Source organism: Cryptotermes secundus, unplaced genomic scaffold (assembly GCF_002891405.2).
Source record: "Cryptotermes secundus unplaced genomic scaffold, Csec_1.0 scaffold454, whole genome shotgun sequence".
NCBI classification, from domain to species: Eukaryota; Metazoa; Arthropoda; class Insecta; order Blattodea; family Kalotermitidae; genus Cryptotermes; species Cryptotermes secundus.
In genome coordinates this window covers 361,464-378,006 of record NW_019729215.1, presented here as the reverse complement: position 1 = coordinate 378,006, position 16,543 = coordinate 361,464, and the positions used below count along the sequence as shown (strand labels likewise).

General features: G+C 43.8%; 1 protein-coding gene across 1 annotated transcript; it reads right to left on the bottom strand.

Annotated features, from left to right (window-relative positions):
- Nucleotides 1-230: 230 nt before the first annotated feature.
- Nucleotides 231-6,154, bottom strand: LOC111865485 (protein takeout). The gene is made up of 6 exons (XM_023853573.2): nucleotides 5,272-6,154; nucleotides 4,091-4,183; nucleotides 3,629-3,776; nucleotides 2,059-2,192; nucleotides 1,777-1,926; nucleotides 231-695 (listed from the first exon to the last, which is right to left on the bottom strand). The coding sequence occupies exons 1-6, from the start codon at nucleotides 5,342-5,344 to the stop codon at nucleotides 544-546; spliced, it is 750 nt and encodes a 249-aa protein (XP_023709341.1). The 5' UTR covers nucleotides 5,345-6,154; the 3' UTR covers nucleotides 231-543.
- Between the last annotated feature and the right edge of the window lie 10,389 nt (nucleotides 6,155-16,543).

Genomic DNA, 16,543 nt, shown 5'->3' with positions numbered 1-16,543 from the left:
AACCGAGCCCCCATATGCATTCCTTGCAGTGGGGTGAAAATTAAGGAGCTGGCGTAATTCAGTACAGCAGCTAGGACTCATGTTCCCGGCAGGGACCAGATGTGTCTCTATCTTCTCCACAGGGTCCAGACCGGCTGTGGGGCCCAGCTGGGGCCGGGGCCGATCTGCTGTTAAGGTTCAGAATTCCGCCATACATAGCGGTGGCGCGCTGCTCGCTTAAGCACAGGGACAACTTTTCCTTTTGCTTTATTGTGTTATGGTGTACACTCGTACATTTCGAAATCTTCATGACACTGATTGTTCTCAATGTTCACTACCTTTGGGTTATGGAAACATGTGGTCTTATAGGTGGATAGTAACGTTTCGCAGATACATTCTGCCTCCATCTTCAGAATAGAAATTATTAGAGTAATGATGCAGTTACGTTATGCATATAGGTTGCAGTGTACCGCATCTTCACTTCAGTCCTGAAGAAGGAAGCAGCATGTTATTGCGAACGTTGACGTACAGCCCAGACTACCTGCAGATGTCAGTACGGTTTAATTACGGTGGGAGCAGCTGCTCCAACGTGAACTTGTGGTAGATTTTGTTCGAGAATTCCTTGAAGAGTTGGCCTATCTTGACCTCGAGCAGCGGTTGTAGCTCCGTCGCTATGTTTTTCCAGTTCTCGTTCAGGAAGAGGTTCATGGCATCGCCTGTACAGGAAACAACAGGTGAGCCACGTGACTGAGGCGCGGACACAGTGAACCCTCGCTGATCCGGATCGAGACAACTCGACAGTTTCTTCAAACCAAATCATTAAATTTCCCATTTATTTGTGTGCTAAGTTCTTATTGTCTTTTAGGGCTACTTTTGCTACAGTAATCCGGATTATCACTTAACCCGGACGACTTCTCCCGCCCCCCACAGTTTCTCCGGATTAGCGAGGGTTTACCGTATTTATTTCTGATTTATCTACGCACGCCTTTGTACCTAAGGCTGCATATTGTCGAATGGTAGGATGGTGGATGAATGATGAACTGGAAAGAATCTGGAAGGAAACGGTCATGGTCAAGGGCTTAGGGAAATCACGAAAAACTTCTGTGAGGCGAGATTTGAACCTGGACTCTCCTGAACAAAGAGAAGCAGTGCCAGGAACCAAACCTAGACGTCTGGTGTGTCGTCATTTAACAGGCTGTACAACTGTCCGGGGCTGGTAATTTGAAGGTGGTCTGTATCGTAGAGTTCGATGGTTTGGATCAGCTCCTTGTGTCGAACTCGGACCAGCAGCTGTTAAACGCGAGTTTGTAAGCAAACCTGTAGCTGATTCGACCCCCACACCTCCCCACCTCCAATTGGGAAACTCCTGGTTGTGTCCATCGTAGGAACCCTTTGCAATTATAGCTTAGGCCCCCCATACACACACACAGTTTGGGCTTCCGATCGACCTTACAGGCAAAACTGTGACAGTTTACCCCCTCCCTTTCCTCCCCATACACGCGCAGATAAAGCGGCAGGCTTCATGCCACAATCACGGTCTTCCAGCCTATAATGTTGAGTCACACACGTCACGTGCTACGGTCCTGCAGGCAAAACTGACGGACTGACGGGTTTCCCAGAGGCCAACAGTCCAAACGATTGGCCGGCCGGCCGCACCACACACGTCAGTTTTGCCTTTCAGTCTTCAACTGTGCAGGCCGAACTGGAGGCCAAACTGTGTATGTATGGGGCCCCTTAGTTGAATACCATCAGACTGCAGTTCCGTCTGAGGTCTGCACCTCCACGCCTCTCACTCACCCAGCTCTCTGTCGCCGTTAAACAGGTCTCCCAAGTACAGCCGGGCGTCGCCGACGGAGAATTTGACGTCGAAACTCTTGACGCTGTAGTGCGTGTTACCGCCTATGGTGATGTGTTCCCCCTGCACCGAGCAGGTGGCGTCAATGTCGGCTGAAAGCAGGCATTTAGCGTGTTCAGCGGGGTAATGAATATCTTGTTTACACCAGCCGCCACTGCAAGTAATGTAGGTGTGAGTTATATTGTGAGATACAGTCTGACAACGTTAATCGCCGCTGTACTTACTGTAATTTCCCTCGTTGTAACCTCTTCCACTGATAGGCATAATTAGAACACGGCCGTCTATTTTGTAGTGACTGGTCATGCGCAGATGGGGCAGCCAGAGCTTTATGCGCACACTCTTCTTGTCCAAGTCAATCCTGCCAAGAGGATCATCCTGATAATATTTGTGGTCTTTTGAGAAGCACACTGACTGTATTGTAGTAATCCCTCGCTAACCCGGGTCAAATTGTATGAGCAGTTTGAACTTCTGTTCACAGTTGAGTGCATACTGTAGAAGTCACATGGGATTTAGGAGCAAGAGGACTTTCAGACGTGTTGAGGGCAGCTGGAGAGACTGAAACCCACAGTTGGCTTCAGCTGGATGAAGGAGAGAGAAGGGATTTAGGGACAAGAGGGATCAGAGCAAGAGGACTTTCAGACTGTGTTGAGGGTAGCTGGAGAGACTGAAACCCAAGGTTGGCTTCACCTGGATGAAGGAGACCCTGGCAGAGGAAGAAAGTGCTCCATTTATTTTCATCAGCACTACCTATATTTATGCACTGTAAATTTATTTGTTTTCTAAGTTTTTTTTTTATTATTATTTTAGGGCTCCCTTTCGCTTCATGAATCCGGACGTTGTCCCCCCCCCCAGTTAATCCGGATTATTGAGGGTTTACTGTACTTCAAACTGCTGACTATTGCCAGTCGCCGTTCTTGGATTAATTTCACGACATATTTTCGTATGACTGTTATATGTGACGTCGAATTGCATGATGAGTGAATAAGGCATTGGAATGATTCTTAAACGAAGTCGTCGTGATCTATTTAAGGTTCTAACGCTGTTATTTGGGGAGGGAGGTTCTGGGGATGACCACGACAACCTATATTGAATGTAGGCTGTCTTCTGGACTTATGTTTGAAATCGAGACTTCCTTATTGCAAACCGGAAGGACAAGCCAGAGTCAGAGAAAACCAAAATTTTAACAGTTAGAAGTTACCACCCAGCTCTCTATCTAATGGGTATCGGGGACTTAGGAAATAAAGCGGCCGGGGCCTGAAGCTGGCCAACGTCAAGAACGCGTGCAACTATCCCACTACTCCCAAACACGTCCTCATGGCACTATGTTCAGCTAAACAGAGGGACGACTTTACTATGAGATAAGCCTGTGTAAAAATATATTACAGCGACACTGTTTGAGGCAGAGGTCTCAATGTCTCTGTCTCTAATCGCTAACACAATTGGCTTTTGTGTGGTCTTGTCGAAGGTAATTGTAAACTCTTGTGTCTAAGGAAAGAAACGGCCATTAACACTGACATAGCGTAGAAGGAATGCTTTTTCCAACACCAAACGATGTAATGACGTGGATCTTGCGCAGAGTAGAAAGTGTGGTAAAAATATGAATATTTTAATTGCAGCATATACAGGCTAAAGGTAAAGCTATTCCGGTAACAGGCCATGGAGGCCCATAGGGTTGTGAGACGTCGAGGCTCTAACATTTTATAGACAATCAGGTCACAGATGGAGGTGAGATTGTCAGCTTCACACCCCGGCCGCCCTTTCAGTTCCCAGAGAATCCCACAGCTCGGGGCTTACCTGACGGTGTCAAGTCGAAACTCGGTGGGACCATATACTTTGATGTCTGTGTAGGTGGAGGTGAGCGTCACAGCTCCGTGTCCTTGGTTGAACACCAGCTGCTTGATCTGCAGGGGCTCGCAGGATGGGATTCCAAACTCGGGGATTCCTGGAAAATACTCCCGAGTTAACGCTCAGCAGCTATAGATTGACTCGTGTTATTTCGCGACGTTCTATCAACTGCAAACACAGCTGCCGAATATGTGGAGACTCAGAAGTAACCAGGATCTGAAGAAACTGTCAGGCACATACGCAAGAAGGTGGAGGCACGGGTTGAGATTACTGGAAGATAGGAGAGTGATTTACGAGAACTGAAAGTGAATAGATGGAGTCAACAGGTAAGCGGTAGAGGAGAATGGGCATCTGTCGAAAAGGTGGCCAAGGTCCTTACAGGACCATGCAGCAAGTGAGTGAGATTCTTACCTGTGGCGAGGTGTGATCTAAGTCCCTCCACGGAAGACATCACACACTCGTTAAGTTTGGGGTCGGACCGCCGGCACACTTTCAGGAAGTCGGCTGCAACACATGGGGACACACATAAACATGTCTGCCCGCTTGTAAAGAGAGCAAGCCTTGATGTCCGGCCAGTCAGTCTAAACACCTAATCACACTCATTAGTCTCAGTCTGAGATGCCGGAGAATATTTTAAGATTAAATTAATTGACTTCAAGCATTTAAGACACACTGGTTGTTGCTAGTGCCTGTGGATTGCGTCGCCTGTAGAAATGAACAGAGTGATGAGCAGGGCCCGGATTTTAATGACCTGAAAATATTTAAAAAATGACCGAAAAAATCCAGAAAAATGACCTAAAGGAGAAAAGAAAGAACACTTCGCTTCCATGTTATTCACATTTCAGAAAACATATGAAGAAAAATTCCCTAAAATGGCCAAAAATGACAAGAAATACCCTTAAATCCAAAAATTTACCAAAAAATTACCCCCAAAATGAAAAAATGCCCTTAAACCTAAAATTGTCAAAAATTGCCCATAAAATTTACATTTCTGTAACCAACAGCTCATATCCGAGATTTATATATTTAAGAGCATCCCATAGGATACAAGGAAAAAAAGTTGACATGTCATCAAAATCCGGGCCATGGTGATGAGTCAGGAAGGACGTAGGCACGTGACTAATGTTGGTAAGAGCCTCAGTCAAGTCCCAGCATCCAGACCGTCTCTGGGGCCTACCCAGCTTCTTGTCAGGGGGGGAGGGAGCAACCAGAGCATGAAACTCATAACGAGACTCGACATAGAATGCGTGGAGCTATACCTCCACTACACTGGGTATGACTAAGTGGCTTAATGGTTAGGTTACCAAAGTATTATTCGATCCCGCTTGTCTTATTATTAATATTTTGAAGCCAGAAGTTCAAAACCGGTAAATTTTCTGTTGGCCCTCTCCAGCCTGAATTAATCTGAAGAATGTTATATTTACAAATTCAGTTCGAACCCCGTCGCCATGGCAACAAGTTGCATAAATATGTGGCGTGAGAAGAATTGAGAGCGTTGAACGTAGTGGTGCAGTCAGTTACGAAGACGAGAACAGATCGGACGGCAAAGGCCAGTCTCCACGGGAGCACAGTCCTGCCGGCAGTGTACTCACGTATTTCCTCGGCGGTGGACGCCGCGACGCGGCCGAGCAGCAGAACGACGGCAGTCAGCACCAACGACTGCATGGGGAAGAGAGTTGTGTCCGAACAGTGGCGGTACTACCAGCAGCGGCTCTATTTATTGCGTGCCTGTCAGTGCTAGAGTGGCCTTAGTGCGCATGTTGCCTCGCACCGGCTCTTCCCCGTGCGGCAAGCAGTTGTGCAACATTCTGAGGTGTAACAGAAACAACTTGACTAACTTGAAGTTTGGAAGTCAAATTGAATGGTTCGGGTTTCTCGGTTGTAACTGCTGTGTAGTTCAGAGAGCTCGACGTTTCGGAGGAGTGTGTCGCCTTCATCTTCAGGATCGAAGAGTAAGCAAGTAAGAAGTCATAAAGAGCTGTTGATGCATGAGAAGGAAGTGCGCACAGAGTTTTGGTAGGAAAACCTGATGGAAAGGGAACACTAAGAAGATCTAAGCGTATATGGGATAATATTAATATTTATATTATGGAACTAGACTGAGAGGGCGTGGACCGGATTAATCTGGCACAAGATAAGAACGGCTATGAACCTTTTTGTTCCATGAATTTCTGGGAATTTGCTGAGCATCTGAGCAACTGCAAGATTCCCAAGAAAGACTCAGCTCCATACAGTTTGCTTGTTCATTTAAGGACAGTGCCATTGTCGGATGGTAGGGTGATTACTAAATACCGAACTGGAAAGGGTATCGGAGGAAGTGGTCGTGGCCTAATTTACGGCATTATTGGGTAATCTGCCCAGATCCTTAACACGAAGACGGAACGTGTGAGGCAGTCTAACACACCTACTCATGTTGAACCTACGGTAGACAGGCCTGAGCACATGTCATTTCTTCAGTTTGATTTAGGAAGATATCTTGGCAGAGGGCGGCCGTTATATGGTACATCTGTGCGTCTCTCTTCTATCTGTTGTTTGCAAAGCGAGAGAGAGTTATGCAAAAGAAGTCGCGAAATGTACCTTTGATAGGCCTCAGCACGGATAAATAAGAAAGTGAGATAACATTATTAACGTTTCTAAGTAAATCATCTGGAAGTGATGTAGGCGGAGCGAATGTAAAGCTCCATACATTCGTAATATCGGGAATTCGATGGACGTGGGCGTTTAGCTTCACCTTCCGACCGCCTTACCTCCGGAGAAAGCGGCGTTTTATACAGCACGCTTCTCGGGCTCCACTGCAAGTCGTGACAGCTGCAACAAAAGCCACGGGATCTGTACTCATCTCGCTGTGGTATCCCTGAATAAATAAACTGGCGCCCCAGAGAGGGAACAGTGGCTGTCTGCAGGACGGCTGTTGGAGTCAGCATGAATAGCTTCCCTGGTGTCTCTTTATGCAATTTATTGAGTAACCACCTCACAGAAAACACTAAGAATACCAACCCGTTAACAGGGCTTACTCGAACAGAATCTCTGTATTGTGAGAATCATTCGGAACCCGTACACGTGTCGGCAATACGCAGAACTTCTTAATGTTAAGGCAGGCGGTACATTGAAAGGGTTCAAATGAGTGGGTCTATATAGATGAAGAAATGTACAGGACGGAAATGAGAACGCGATTGCTCAGGCCCGAGTTGTGTCACATAGCGATTCCCTGGTGTCAGCAGTTTCCAGACAGCTGACTGCGCAATTCCGCCTTGCGTCTTCATGTCGTCATGGCAAAAGCGAGTCACCGAGAGGTGCCTGGGCCAAGCTGAAGCTTGGATCCTTCCGAGTTATCGAATGTGTTTGACACTGAGTGGACTCAACTGGCCCTGAATCGTATCCAGTGTTGACCTTCACGTAATAATATTTAAATGATGAAGTCGAAGAGGATGAGATGGGCAGGGCATGTAGCATAAATGGGGAGAAGAGGAATGCATATAGGGTATTGATGGGAAAGCCAGGAGGATAGAGACCACTCTGAACACCAAGAAGTAGGTGGGTGAATAATATTAAAATGAATCTTAGAGAGATAGAATGGGGTGGTAGGGACCGGATTGATTTGGCGGAAGGTAGGGACCGGTGGAGGGCTCTTGTGAGTACTGTAATGAACCTTAGGGTTCCATAATATTGTGCAAATTTCTTGAGTAGCTGCTTGACTGTCGGCTCCATGAAGTTAGTTTGTACCGGCTGAGGTCAGAGCCCAGAGGTTTTTTGAAACTTCGGGTTAGACTTATAAGAGACCGAAACTGAACTGCCTCTTCGTACCTCGGGCTGTCTAGCTTCGAATTGTAGCAAGGAAGTGATCGTGGCCTATCGAGGTACAGTCCCGGAATTTGCCTGGAGGGCCTGAGGAAAGTAACCAAAATCTCAATTAAAATAATCGGTGTCATGGCCGAGATTGGAACCGAGCACCTCCTGCACAGGAGTCTGCAGTGTACCACCTAGCCAATCCGCTCGGTGTAATGTTCGTCGAACATAGCTGAGTACTGTAAGAGTAAGTTTTATCAAAATCTGTCAAAAGGCTTAGACGATAGGCTGGCCGTAGATGTTTATATAATATCTGAAATCAGTGTTCTTTGAGCAACTGAGATCAAATCGAGAAATAAAACCCCTTCAGAAATATTTTATATGGGTCAAGCAAGCCATGTTTGTTCGAAATCGGTTCAGTAGTTCCGGGTCTGTTACGTGCCGACAGACGAAATGATATGACGAGATTCAAGAGTCATTTTCGATTAAAGAAAAGAAAACATCTAAAATCTTGAGGCGTAGAAATGTGGATCTGACTTAAGAAGTTTGTGCTAAGAGAGTTAAAACGCCAGCACTGTTATATTGAGCGAAATATCGTATGTAATGGCGTATCGAACTATAGGTCGCAAACCCCTAAGGTGCCGCAAACCTACCTTAATCGGAGTCCTGGAGCTCTCAGGAATTGTTTAACATATGTTCGAGTCCGCGTGCTGTGGCAAATTGGAAAATGTAGCAGCAGCTACAGCGAGTCGTTTCGCAAATTTCTTCATGACTGTAGAGGAACATTTTATAGCTTACTGTGGGTGCAGAGAGGCTGTGAAGCTATTTAGGTTCCTGCAGTCACCGTACAGCCTGATAGGGCCTGCATCAGTGTTCAGAACTGCACACTTCGCTGACTCAGAGAGTTGGGGATTCGCATAAATGAGTGGGGTCGTGTACCTCACAGTGTGAGCCCCTTCCTCTACTGCATCGTCATTTATTTAAATTATTTTATTATGGAATGCTTGCCAAGAGTAGTGCTCAATTACAGGCAAAATATTTAAAATAACGAATAGAAAATGAAATAAAAAATAGAAACAAAAAAAATTAACGAGTATTGTACCAGGGAAAGATATCCACCAATGAACTCGTATTCCTGTCAACAGGAAACACTCTGATACATGCTTTTAGCGGTGTTGGCAGACCTGGCTCGAGGAATAGACCCATGCAGTACTGCTGGTAGTAACATGGAGGAAATTGGCCGCGCCATAGCTCAAGCGGTTAGTCGTTGGCATCCCACCGCGGCTCGATCCCGGGTCTGGTCAAATGGGATTTTCGGTGAACAAAGTGGCGCTGGGGCAGGATTTCTCCGAGTACTTCGGTTTCCCCTGCCAATCTTCATTCCACCAATTGCTCCACAATCACCCTCACCTATCAACTGGAGCTGGTACAATAGGCCAGAAGTGGCCGCAGTACAAGGGACTTAGTCCCACCCCACTAACATTAAAAAAAATCATGGATGAATCCTTAATTTTGTAGTGGGTACATGAAAACTGACAATATCAATTGTAGAGTGATTCATTATTTTTTCCCAAGAGAGAAATATAAAACAATAATAATAATAATTCCGTTCAATTATGTGCAACTTAATAATAATAATAACAATAATAACTTTATTCATCAAAGTAACCAACTCCAGTGAGCGGATGCTCACTTCACATACAAATACTTGCTGAGCTACGCAAGAAATGTCCCACATTTTATGGAGCCCGAAAGTTCTTTACAGTATTCACAATAGCCAATTTGTTCTGCCCTAAGCCATACGAGTCCAGCATAAGCCCTCACATCCTAGTACTGTAAGATCCACTTTACTGTAGCTTAAATCCGAACATCGCGGTCGAGGGGGTAGAACTCCCACTTGTATATGGTTGGACCCGGGCAGACATACTTGTACAGTGTCCGGCTGTTCTGTCTTCATGGGTTCGCGCCGGCCTCTCCAGAATGTGCAGAGCTGGACCTCAAACTGGGCCACGGCGTCTTGCTCGCACATCCGTTGCATCACTCTGAAGAGTCGGAATAGCGCAGTCGGTACGGGCTGGACGACCGGGGTTCGCAGTTCGAGTGCCGGTGTGATCAAGAATTTCTCCACGTCGTCCAGCCCGGCTCGTGGTTCACCCAGTCTCCTACCCAGTGGGTACTGAGGGCTCTTTCCCTGGTGATAAAGAGGCCGGGGCGTGAAGCCGGCCACTCACCTCCAACTAGTGCCAAGGTCGAGAGAATGTAGATCTGTACTTGATTCCCCCATACGCCTTCATGGCGTAGTGCTTAAATAAGCACAGGGACACTATCTCTCAAGGTCATGCTGTCTGAGCTGCTGATAGAGAAATATGATATGAACCTTAACACTTTTGGTGGTGTTATGGTGGCAATGTCTATCTTGAGTGAATATGCTAGAAATTCATTCGGGTTGTGTTCCTTCCAAGAAATATATTTTCTTCGTACACATTAACGCATAACACACTAATTCATTTCATACTGTACCGAGTATCGTATAGTAGTTTGTTCGGGCAATTATAATTTCTTCAAATCATGAAACCAGATTGTAACCACGGACTAACGAAATCGGATATTTGAATGCTGGCATGCTGAAATTCATCCATTACATTTTATTTAATTCAGACATAATATTTATTCTAATTCTTTTAAAATATTTGTTAAAGTTATATGTTTTAAAAGGCATACCTGCATTTTTTCAGTGACACGGAAAATTGTAATTATGACGTATATTGCCCTGGAACAGAGTTTTATTTTACGTTATACGGATTTTTGAGATTTAGATGTTGGTGTCACTGCTAAGTTATGCATTTGTTTTCCTAGTTTCCTGTTCCGCATTTCAAAATGCCGCCAAGTAAGGAGATATATTCCAAAGAAAGTTCGCCGGCGTATTAGCATAGTTGTTAGAAGAGAAGTGTAATGAAATTTGGAGGGGGGAAGTGAAGGAAATTAAATGCTAAATAATGCAAATGCAAGTGTGTATAAACAGAAATTTAATTGGGTGTCTGAGAAAACCTAACTTCCTTTCCAACATGTGTGCATGTAAATACTGTGAATATTAATAGTTTTTTTCTGAAGGACTTGAATATTAGTGCCAGTATGAGAGAACATTATGTGAATGACTTAAGTGATGTAAATACAAATGAAGCGGGAAACATTAATTTATATCTGTTGTGTACATTAGAATGTAGATACACAAATTTCGAGGATGTGGTGATATGCTTTGTGACATTCATCTAAAGGGAACGGGAATTATACGCCATTAAGAAATATGTACGGGATACAACTTCTGTGCCCACATAGTAACTATAAATGGTCCATATGAAAATAACGTTTATTTAGTGTATGGAAGAAGGTCTGTAGGTAAAGTGTAACATCAGTTCACCTTTGTGTTATAGTGAACGTTCCTCTGTCATCAAGATTTTAGTAACTAACTCCATGGAGCTCAGTCCTTGAGAATCCACCAGTCACTCAGCTTATCAATATTTTACAGTGACAATAGAGCACAATTAGACATCTTACGGTTAATTGGAATAATATGAAAGAAGTGACTTCCCTCTCTGTTCTTTTGTGCTGAGCCCCTAGGGCCTGTTGTGAGTGTCATGGCTGGTTCAACCATCTAATAGCAACCAATTTTCGTAAATTCCCTATAGACGGAGACCTCACCATAGTAATGGATCCTCTGATATTGGTATCTGGTGCAAATAACTTAAGATGGCAGAAGAAAATAAGTGATGGCCTTCTCTGAGTCTCACTGCTGTTCTGACCACCCAAGAAGGAAATTATTTTCACAAATGGTATACAGATGAGAGTCCTCACTATGGTATTCTCCCCTCTGGGACTAGTACCGAGTGGAAGAAAGTAAATGGTGTCATCACAAACAAGCAGTTACAGCTACGGGATCAGTGGCACATAAGCCAATCTTCAGAGTCAGCATCAACTGCAGAAGAAATGTCTGTGTGTCGAGGTGCAGAATCTAGGTGAATGTTTTGGGTACCGCTGTGTGCTGGAGACGGCTCAGAGGCACTGACGTGTAGAAGTCTGAAGTGTATGGTGTCATGTGCTTCAGTGACGGCATCATGGTGAGAAGGGATGTTCTGAGGTGTCTCAGTGTTGAACCAGGTGAAAACATCAACCTGACTAACAGACAGGACACCTGCGACAACAGCGAAGGTGCACCTGACACTTTCTTTATCGGAGGAGACGCCAGGAAGTTGTCAGTGGCCCACAACATGGAGCTCAGATATACTAAACGTAAGTTTTCTCTAAAGAAACATTAGCAATTTTTGTCAGTATTTTTCACAGAAGTGTGAAGAACTATGCTCTCTGGAATGGTCAGTGAATGAGTGTGTGGAGTGGATACAGCTGGCTCAGGCTTGGAACCATTGGTGAGAACTCGTGAAGTATGGGTTCCATAAACACAGTGGTTAGTAACAAGGTACCGTGAAACCTGCAACCACTAGGTACTTCATATAATGATCCTCTACAGGTTTGTGATAGTGGTCTGTTTTTTATTGTAAAATTATTGTCAGACATTGTTTGTTGCCTGATGGATAATGTCCAACATAGTTTCATAATACTTTATGTAGCCATTCCTTCTCAAGCACACTGTAACTGTTAATGACATGCAAGCTCGATGTGATGTGGTGAGTTAATTCCAGTGAGCCTGGTTCTTGTGAAGCTTAGTTAATCAAGAAACATCTAGTTCTTTATGGAACCCAAAAGTTTATTACCAAGTTCGTAACATCCCACAGATGTCCCCTAACCTGAGCCAGATGAATCCAGGCCAATTGTTTAAAATCCATTTTAATATTCTCATATTTACCCATGTCTTGCAAGTCGTCTGTTCCCTTCAGGTTTTATGACTAAAATTTTGAGCATTTCTCATCTCTTTCATGTGTGCTACATGCCTTGTCCATCTGATCTGTGATTTCATTACCTTAATAATATCTGGTGAAGGCTGCTAATTATGAAGGTCCTCATTATACAGAAATATTATATTTTAGCATCGTATTGCGTGTGTGAAATCTCGTATCATCGCAGCATCGCAGTAGGTAATATGTGTCCATACTGCCTATTTTGGCGACTGAATAAAATAAAGAAAATCCTCATTGTGCACTTTCCTCTGCCCTCCTGACACTTCCACTCTCATTGGTCCAAATATTCTCCTCAACACCATATTCTCCAATGCCATCAGTCTGTTTTTTCCTCATATTACAAGAAACAAGTTCCACACACATACAGTTATGGTAATAGCATTATATGGATTTGTGTGTAAGGGAAACAAGTTTAAAAGCAAGAAATTGCAGGTCACATGAAGAGAGTGAACTGTGGTGAAGGAAACAAGTGTGCATGTCTTTGTAACAAAAGCCATCCTTATGATGGTGGCCATATGTTGGATATGTAGCTCAGATGAAAGCGTTACCCTTCACTGCACGGTGTTGCTGAAGCCCTGCGAAGTGTGGGTAGTGCAGGCCAGCATGATGCTGCCGTTAAACAGTATTCCTCTTCCACACTTAGTACCTGTTTAATTCTTGTTCATCTTGTGGTGATATTCTTAAGTTTTGTGTTGTATTGTGAAGCCACATCAGGCAGTGAGTTTTATGATCTGTTGCAAAGCCGCATGCGCCAAGTTTTATGATCTGTTGCAAAACTGCTTCATGCGCCAAGTTTTATGATGTGTTGCCAAGCCACATCACGCAGCGAGTTTTACGTTGTGTTGCTAAGCCACATCAGGCAGCGAGTTTTATGATGGGTTGCGAAGCTGCATCATGCACCAAGTTTTATGTTGTGTTGCCAAGCCACATCACGCAGTGAGTTTTACATTGTGTTGCGAAGCCACATCATGCCACAAGTTTTGTTACAGAAGTTTGAATTGTTGGAGTGTTCTGGAAGTCATCAAAATTCTGATCTGTGCTATGAAGGTAAAATCATTTTGTGCTGAAGTATATATTCATCAAATCATATGGTTTATCTTTGAAAAGAAAAAAAATTATCTTTGTTGCTTATGAGGCCCTGTTTCAGTTTCGTGGTCTTCTGTTTCTGGCAGCTACGGATGATGAAAATGAGATTACAACAAGGACCTCCTGATTGGATATATCATCTGAAAGTGAAGACAACATTTTCCTGATGAAAGTGCTCTTGTAGACCGTGTATTGATGCCAGGGAGTGTGATCCTGACGTTGGTTCAGTTAAGTTTGCTGCTTACGTGTGCATAACACTGCTACCTTGTCACTATGTAGAGCTGTGCAGAAGCTAAGTTGCATGACTTGACAGGATGTGCAGACTAATTAATTACATACTTCTGCAGTTTTGCAACATTACGGTTGCATAACGGCATCATTTCGTGTTGTTCTGTTGCTGCATATTATTAATGTGTGACTTTGGCTTTTGGGAATATGTTCTGTATAATGTTGAAGGCTATCCAGCATTCTAGCAGACATTATGGTTACCATCTTCAGGGTCATTGCCTTTGGGGATGTTGGAGATGAAGGCCCGTTGGCGCTGCCCAGTAGGGGATGACCACATGGTTGACAAGAAGTTGTTGCACTTTTTTGAGACCCGGTAGTCATAGGTGGCGAAAAATTTTTTGCAACTCTGTTCAGGACAGGAGATGATGGAAGCAGTTTCAGTGGCCAAATAGTACTGTAATTGTAATGTTTGCTGAAGTACTGGGAAACCTTCAGCGCTCTGTGTGGTGTATTGTCAGTAGCAAAGTCGTACATTGAACTCGAGATCAGAAGAATCTAAGGACAGTAATTGTACACAATTCATATATTTATATAAAAAGCATTCTTTACAATGACATGGTGGATCATAGTGTCATTTTCCAGAATCATCTATCAGCACAAGCGTAACGTCATCATGAGCAACTGTACGGCATGAACGCTGACATCACATGCTTCTGATGTTCCAAACAAGAGGAAAGGAAGTGAGGGACACCTGCCTGAAGAAAATCCTGCAGTCAGTACAAGGGTTTCACAGCACTACTCACTTTCACAGACTTGGAAATATTCTTTCTCTTCTTTTGATGAACATAAACGTCGCAATGCCTGAATATTTATCTAATTTTCAGAGAACTCAGAGCTGGTTGGGTGCATGGCTTACTCATCTTCAACCCTGAAGATGGAGGCTGTCTGTTTCTCTGAAATGTCCAGAAGATAGTACACTTCGTAATGAGAACCTCACATCCAACACCATGGAAACACCTGCTGTGGCATGGTGTAGCTGACATGAAATAGGCACTTCACAAATGAAGACAGGAGACAACTTGTTTCGTTACCTGAGGAAGGTAGCAAAAGCTGACTGGGGATAGCACAACACGGACACATTCCAAAGTTAAGTTCGCTGAAGAGGAAACGTTTAGAAAAGCATAGAGCAGCGATTAAGAGAGAAATCTGTCACTACAGTGGATAGTGTGGATGTTTCCAGCCCTGTATTCACCCTGTCTGCTAAGATGTCCAGGCAGTAGGTGCAATGGAATGGAATGACAAGAAGAACAAGAAAGAAATGGCTTCGAACTCTACAGAGAATATAAAAATATATTATAAATACACAGATACATGTGTTGTTGTACTGGACAGTATTATGAGCTGGAACAGAATGTACTTCAGGTTGTTTTAAACTTGTAGCAGACTGCCTGTGTGTGTCTGCTGTCTTCTCAGAGGCGCAGTGAGCAGTGACTGAGGAAATGAGCCCAAAATGAAGGACCTCCTGTTCCAGCCAAGAATATGGTGTGTCTGGTTGGACAAGCTCCCTGGATGTGAAGGCTGTGGTCTGGTGCAGTGTTCAGAACGTATGCACTAATAAAAACCCAAATGAACTGGTTGCACAGAAACACTGAATTATCAAATTAATATTATCTTTACTGAAATTTAATCTTTGTACTGAATGCTTATAATGTGTGAAATGTGTTGTAATTATGTGTATAATGTACCCAGTGTAAATATTTTTCCATATTAATTATCAACAAAGATTCTTGACTGCTTTCTGTTGATTTTACTTTGCATAATTAATGTAACACATGCTTCGTAACACACACACACACACACATTTAAAAAGCCTTGCAATGAAAGGTAATTCAGACGTATCTGGAAAGTGGCCTGCAGCTTGTGATTGTTTTGTTGAGGCTCTAGAAATGTGCATTTGTTTAGGGAAGAAGTGCAAACTTTTGTTTCGGCACCAATTCTCAAAAATATGAACTACCTCAAATCCTCCTCTGGTGGAACCAGAGGCTCCACATGTTAATACCAAGTCCCATCATTTTCTATGGCCATGACCCATTGACACTGAACTTCCATCCTCAGGATCTTCCTTTCTTAGGAACTGCATCGGTTTGTATTGATTTAAGCCTTCCTGTTGGCTCATTGCTGATGTTGATGCAGTGCCTGGGACACCAGATGCAAACAGAATTTGGTGCACTTACTGGTCCCAANTGTTCGAACAAAACTCTATATATACATAAATACTCTCACATGCTACTTACTTCAACTCTGAAGATGGAGGCACAGTGTACCTCTGAAACGCCGGCAGTACATGATGTGCAAAGACCAAAGAGCAGGATCAACGTATCTTCATGACTGACTTACTCTCTGAGTGGCTAAGCAAGTGAATGATTTAGTGACTGACCAGTTGCATAACCAAGTCAGCAGGTGCTTAGTATAGAAGGCAAGAAAAGGGTGCGGAGGAGACTTGTTCATTACTGAATGCATTTGAAATTCCTTCCAGTGTTTAAATAGTACTGCGCTATAAATACGTATGGGGAATGGAGGTATAGCTCCAGATTTTCTTTACCTTGACACCAGATGAAGGCTAGTGGTGAAGTAGATGCCCTGGTTGCTCTATACTCAGTGAAGTATGCCCAGGTACCCTGTAGCCTTGTCACCATACCAGCTGAGCTCTCCGGGTTCATGAAGGCATTAACGCTGTTACTGAGTATTGGGAAATTAATGTGTTTTATTTTACTTTGCCGTTGAAAGTATTTATTATGTTCATAATTCCTTTAAACAACTTGAATTTCTCCAATCATATGTTGAATGTTGGAGT

Bases quoted from the DNA above. Each gene is read 5' to 3' on its own strand.
- LOC111865485 (XM_023853573.2), bottom strand. From the start codon at position 5,344: ATGCAGTCGTTGGTGCTGACTGCCGTCGTTCTGCTGCTCGGCCGCGTC. The intron at 1,927-2,058 runs GTAAGTACAGCG...GCCTGCTTTCAG, and splicing joins TTACAACGAGGGAAATTACA to CCGACATTGACGCCACCTGC. The intron at 696-1,776 runs GTGAGTGAGAGG...TTTCCTGTACAG, and splicing joins TAACGGCGACAGAGAGCTGG to GCGATGCCATGAACCTCTTC.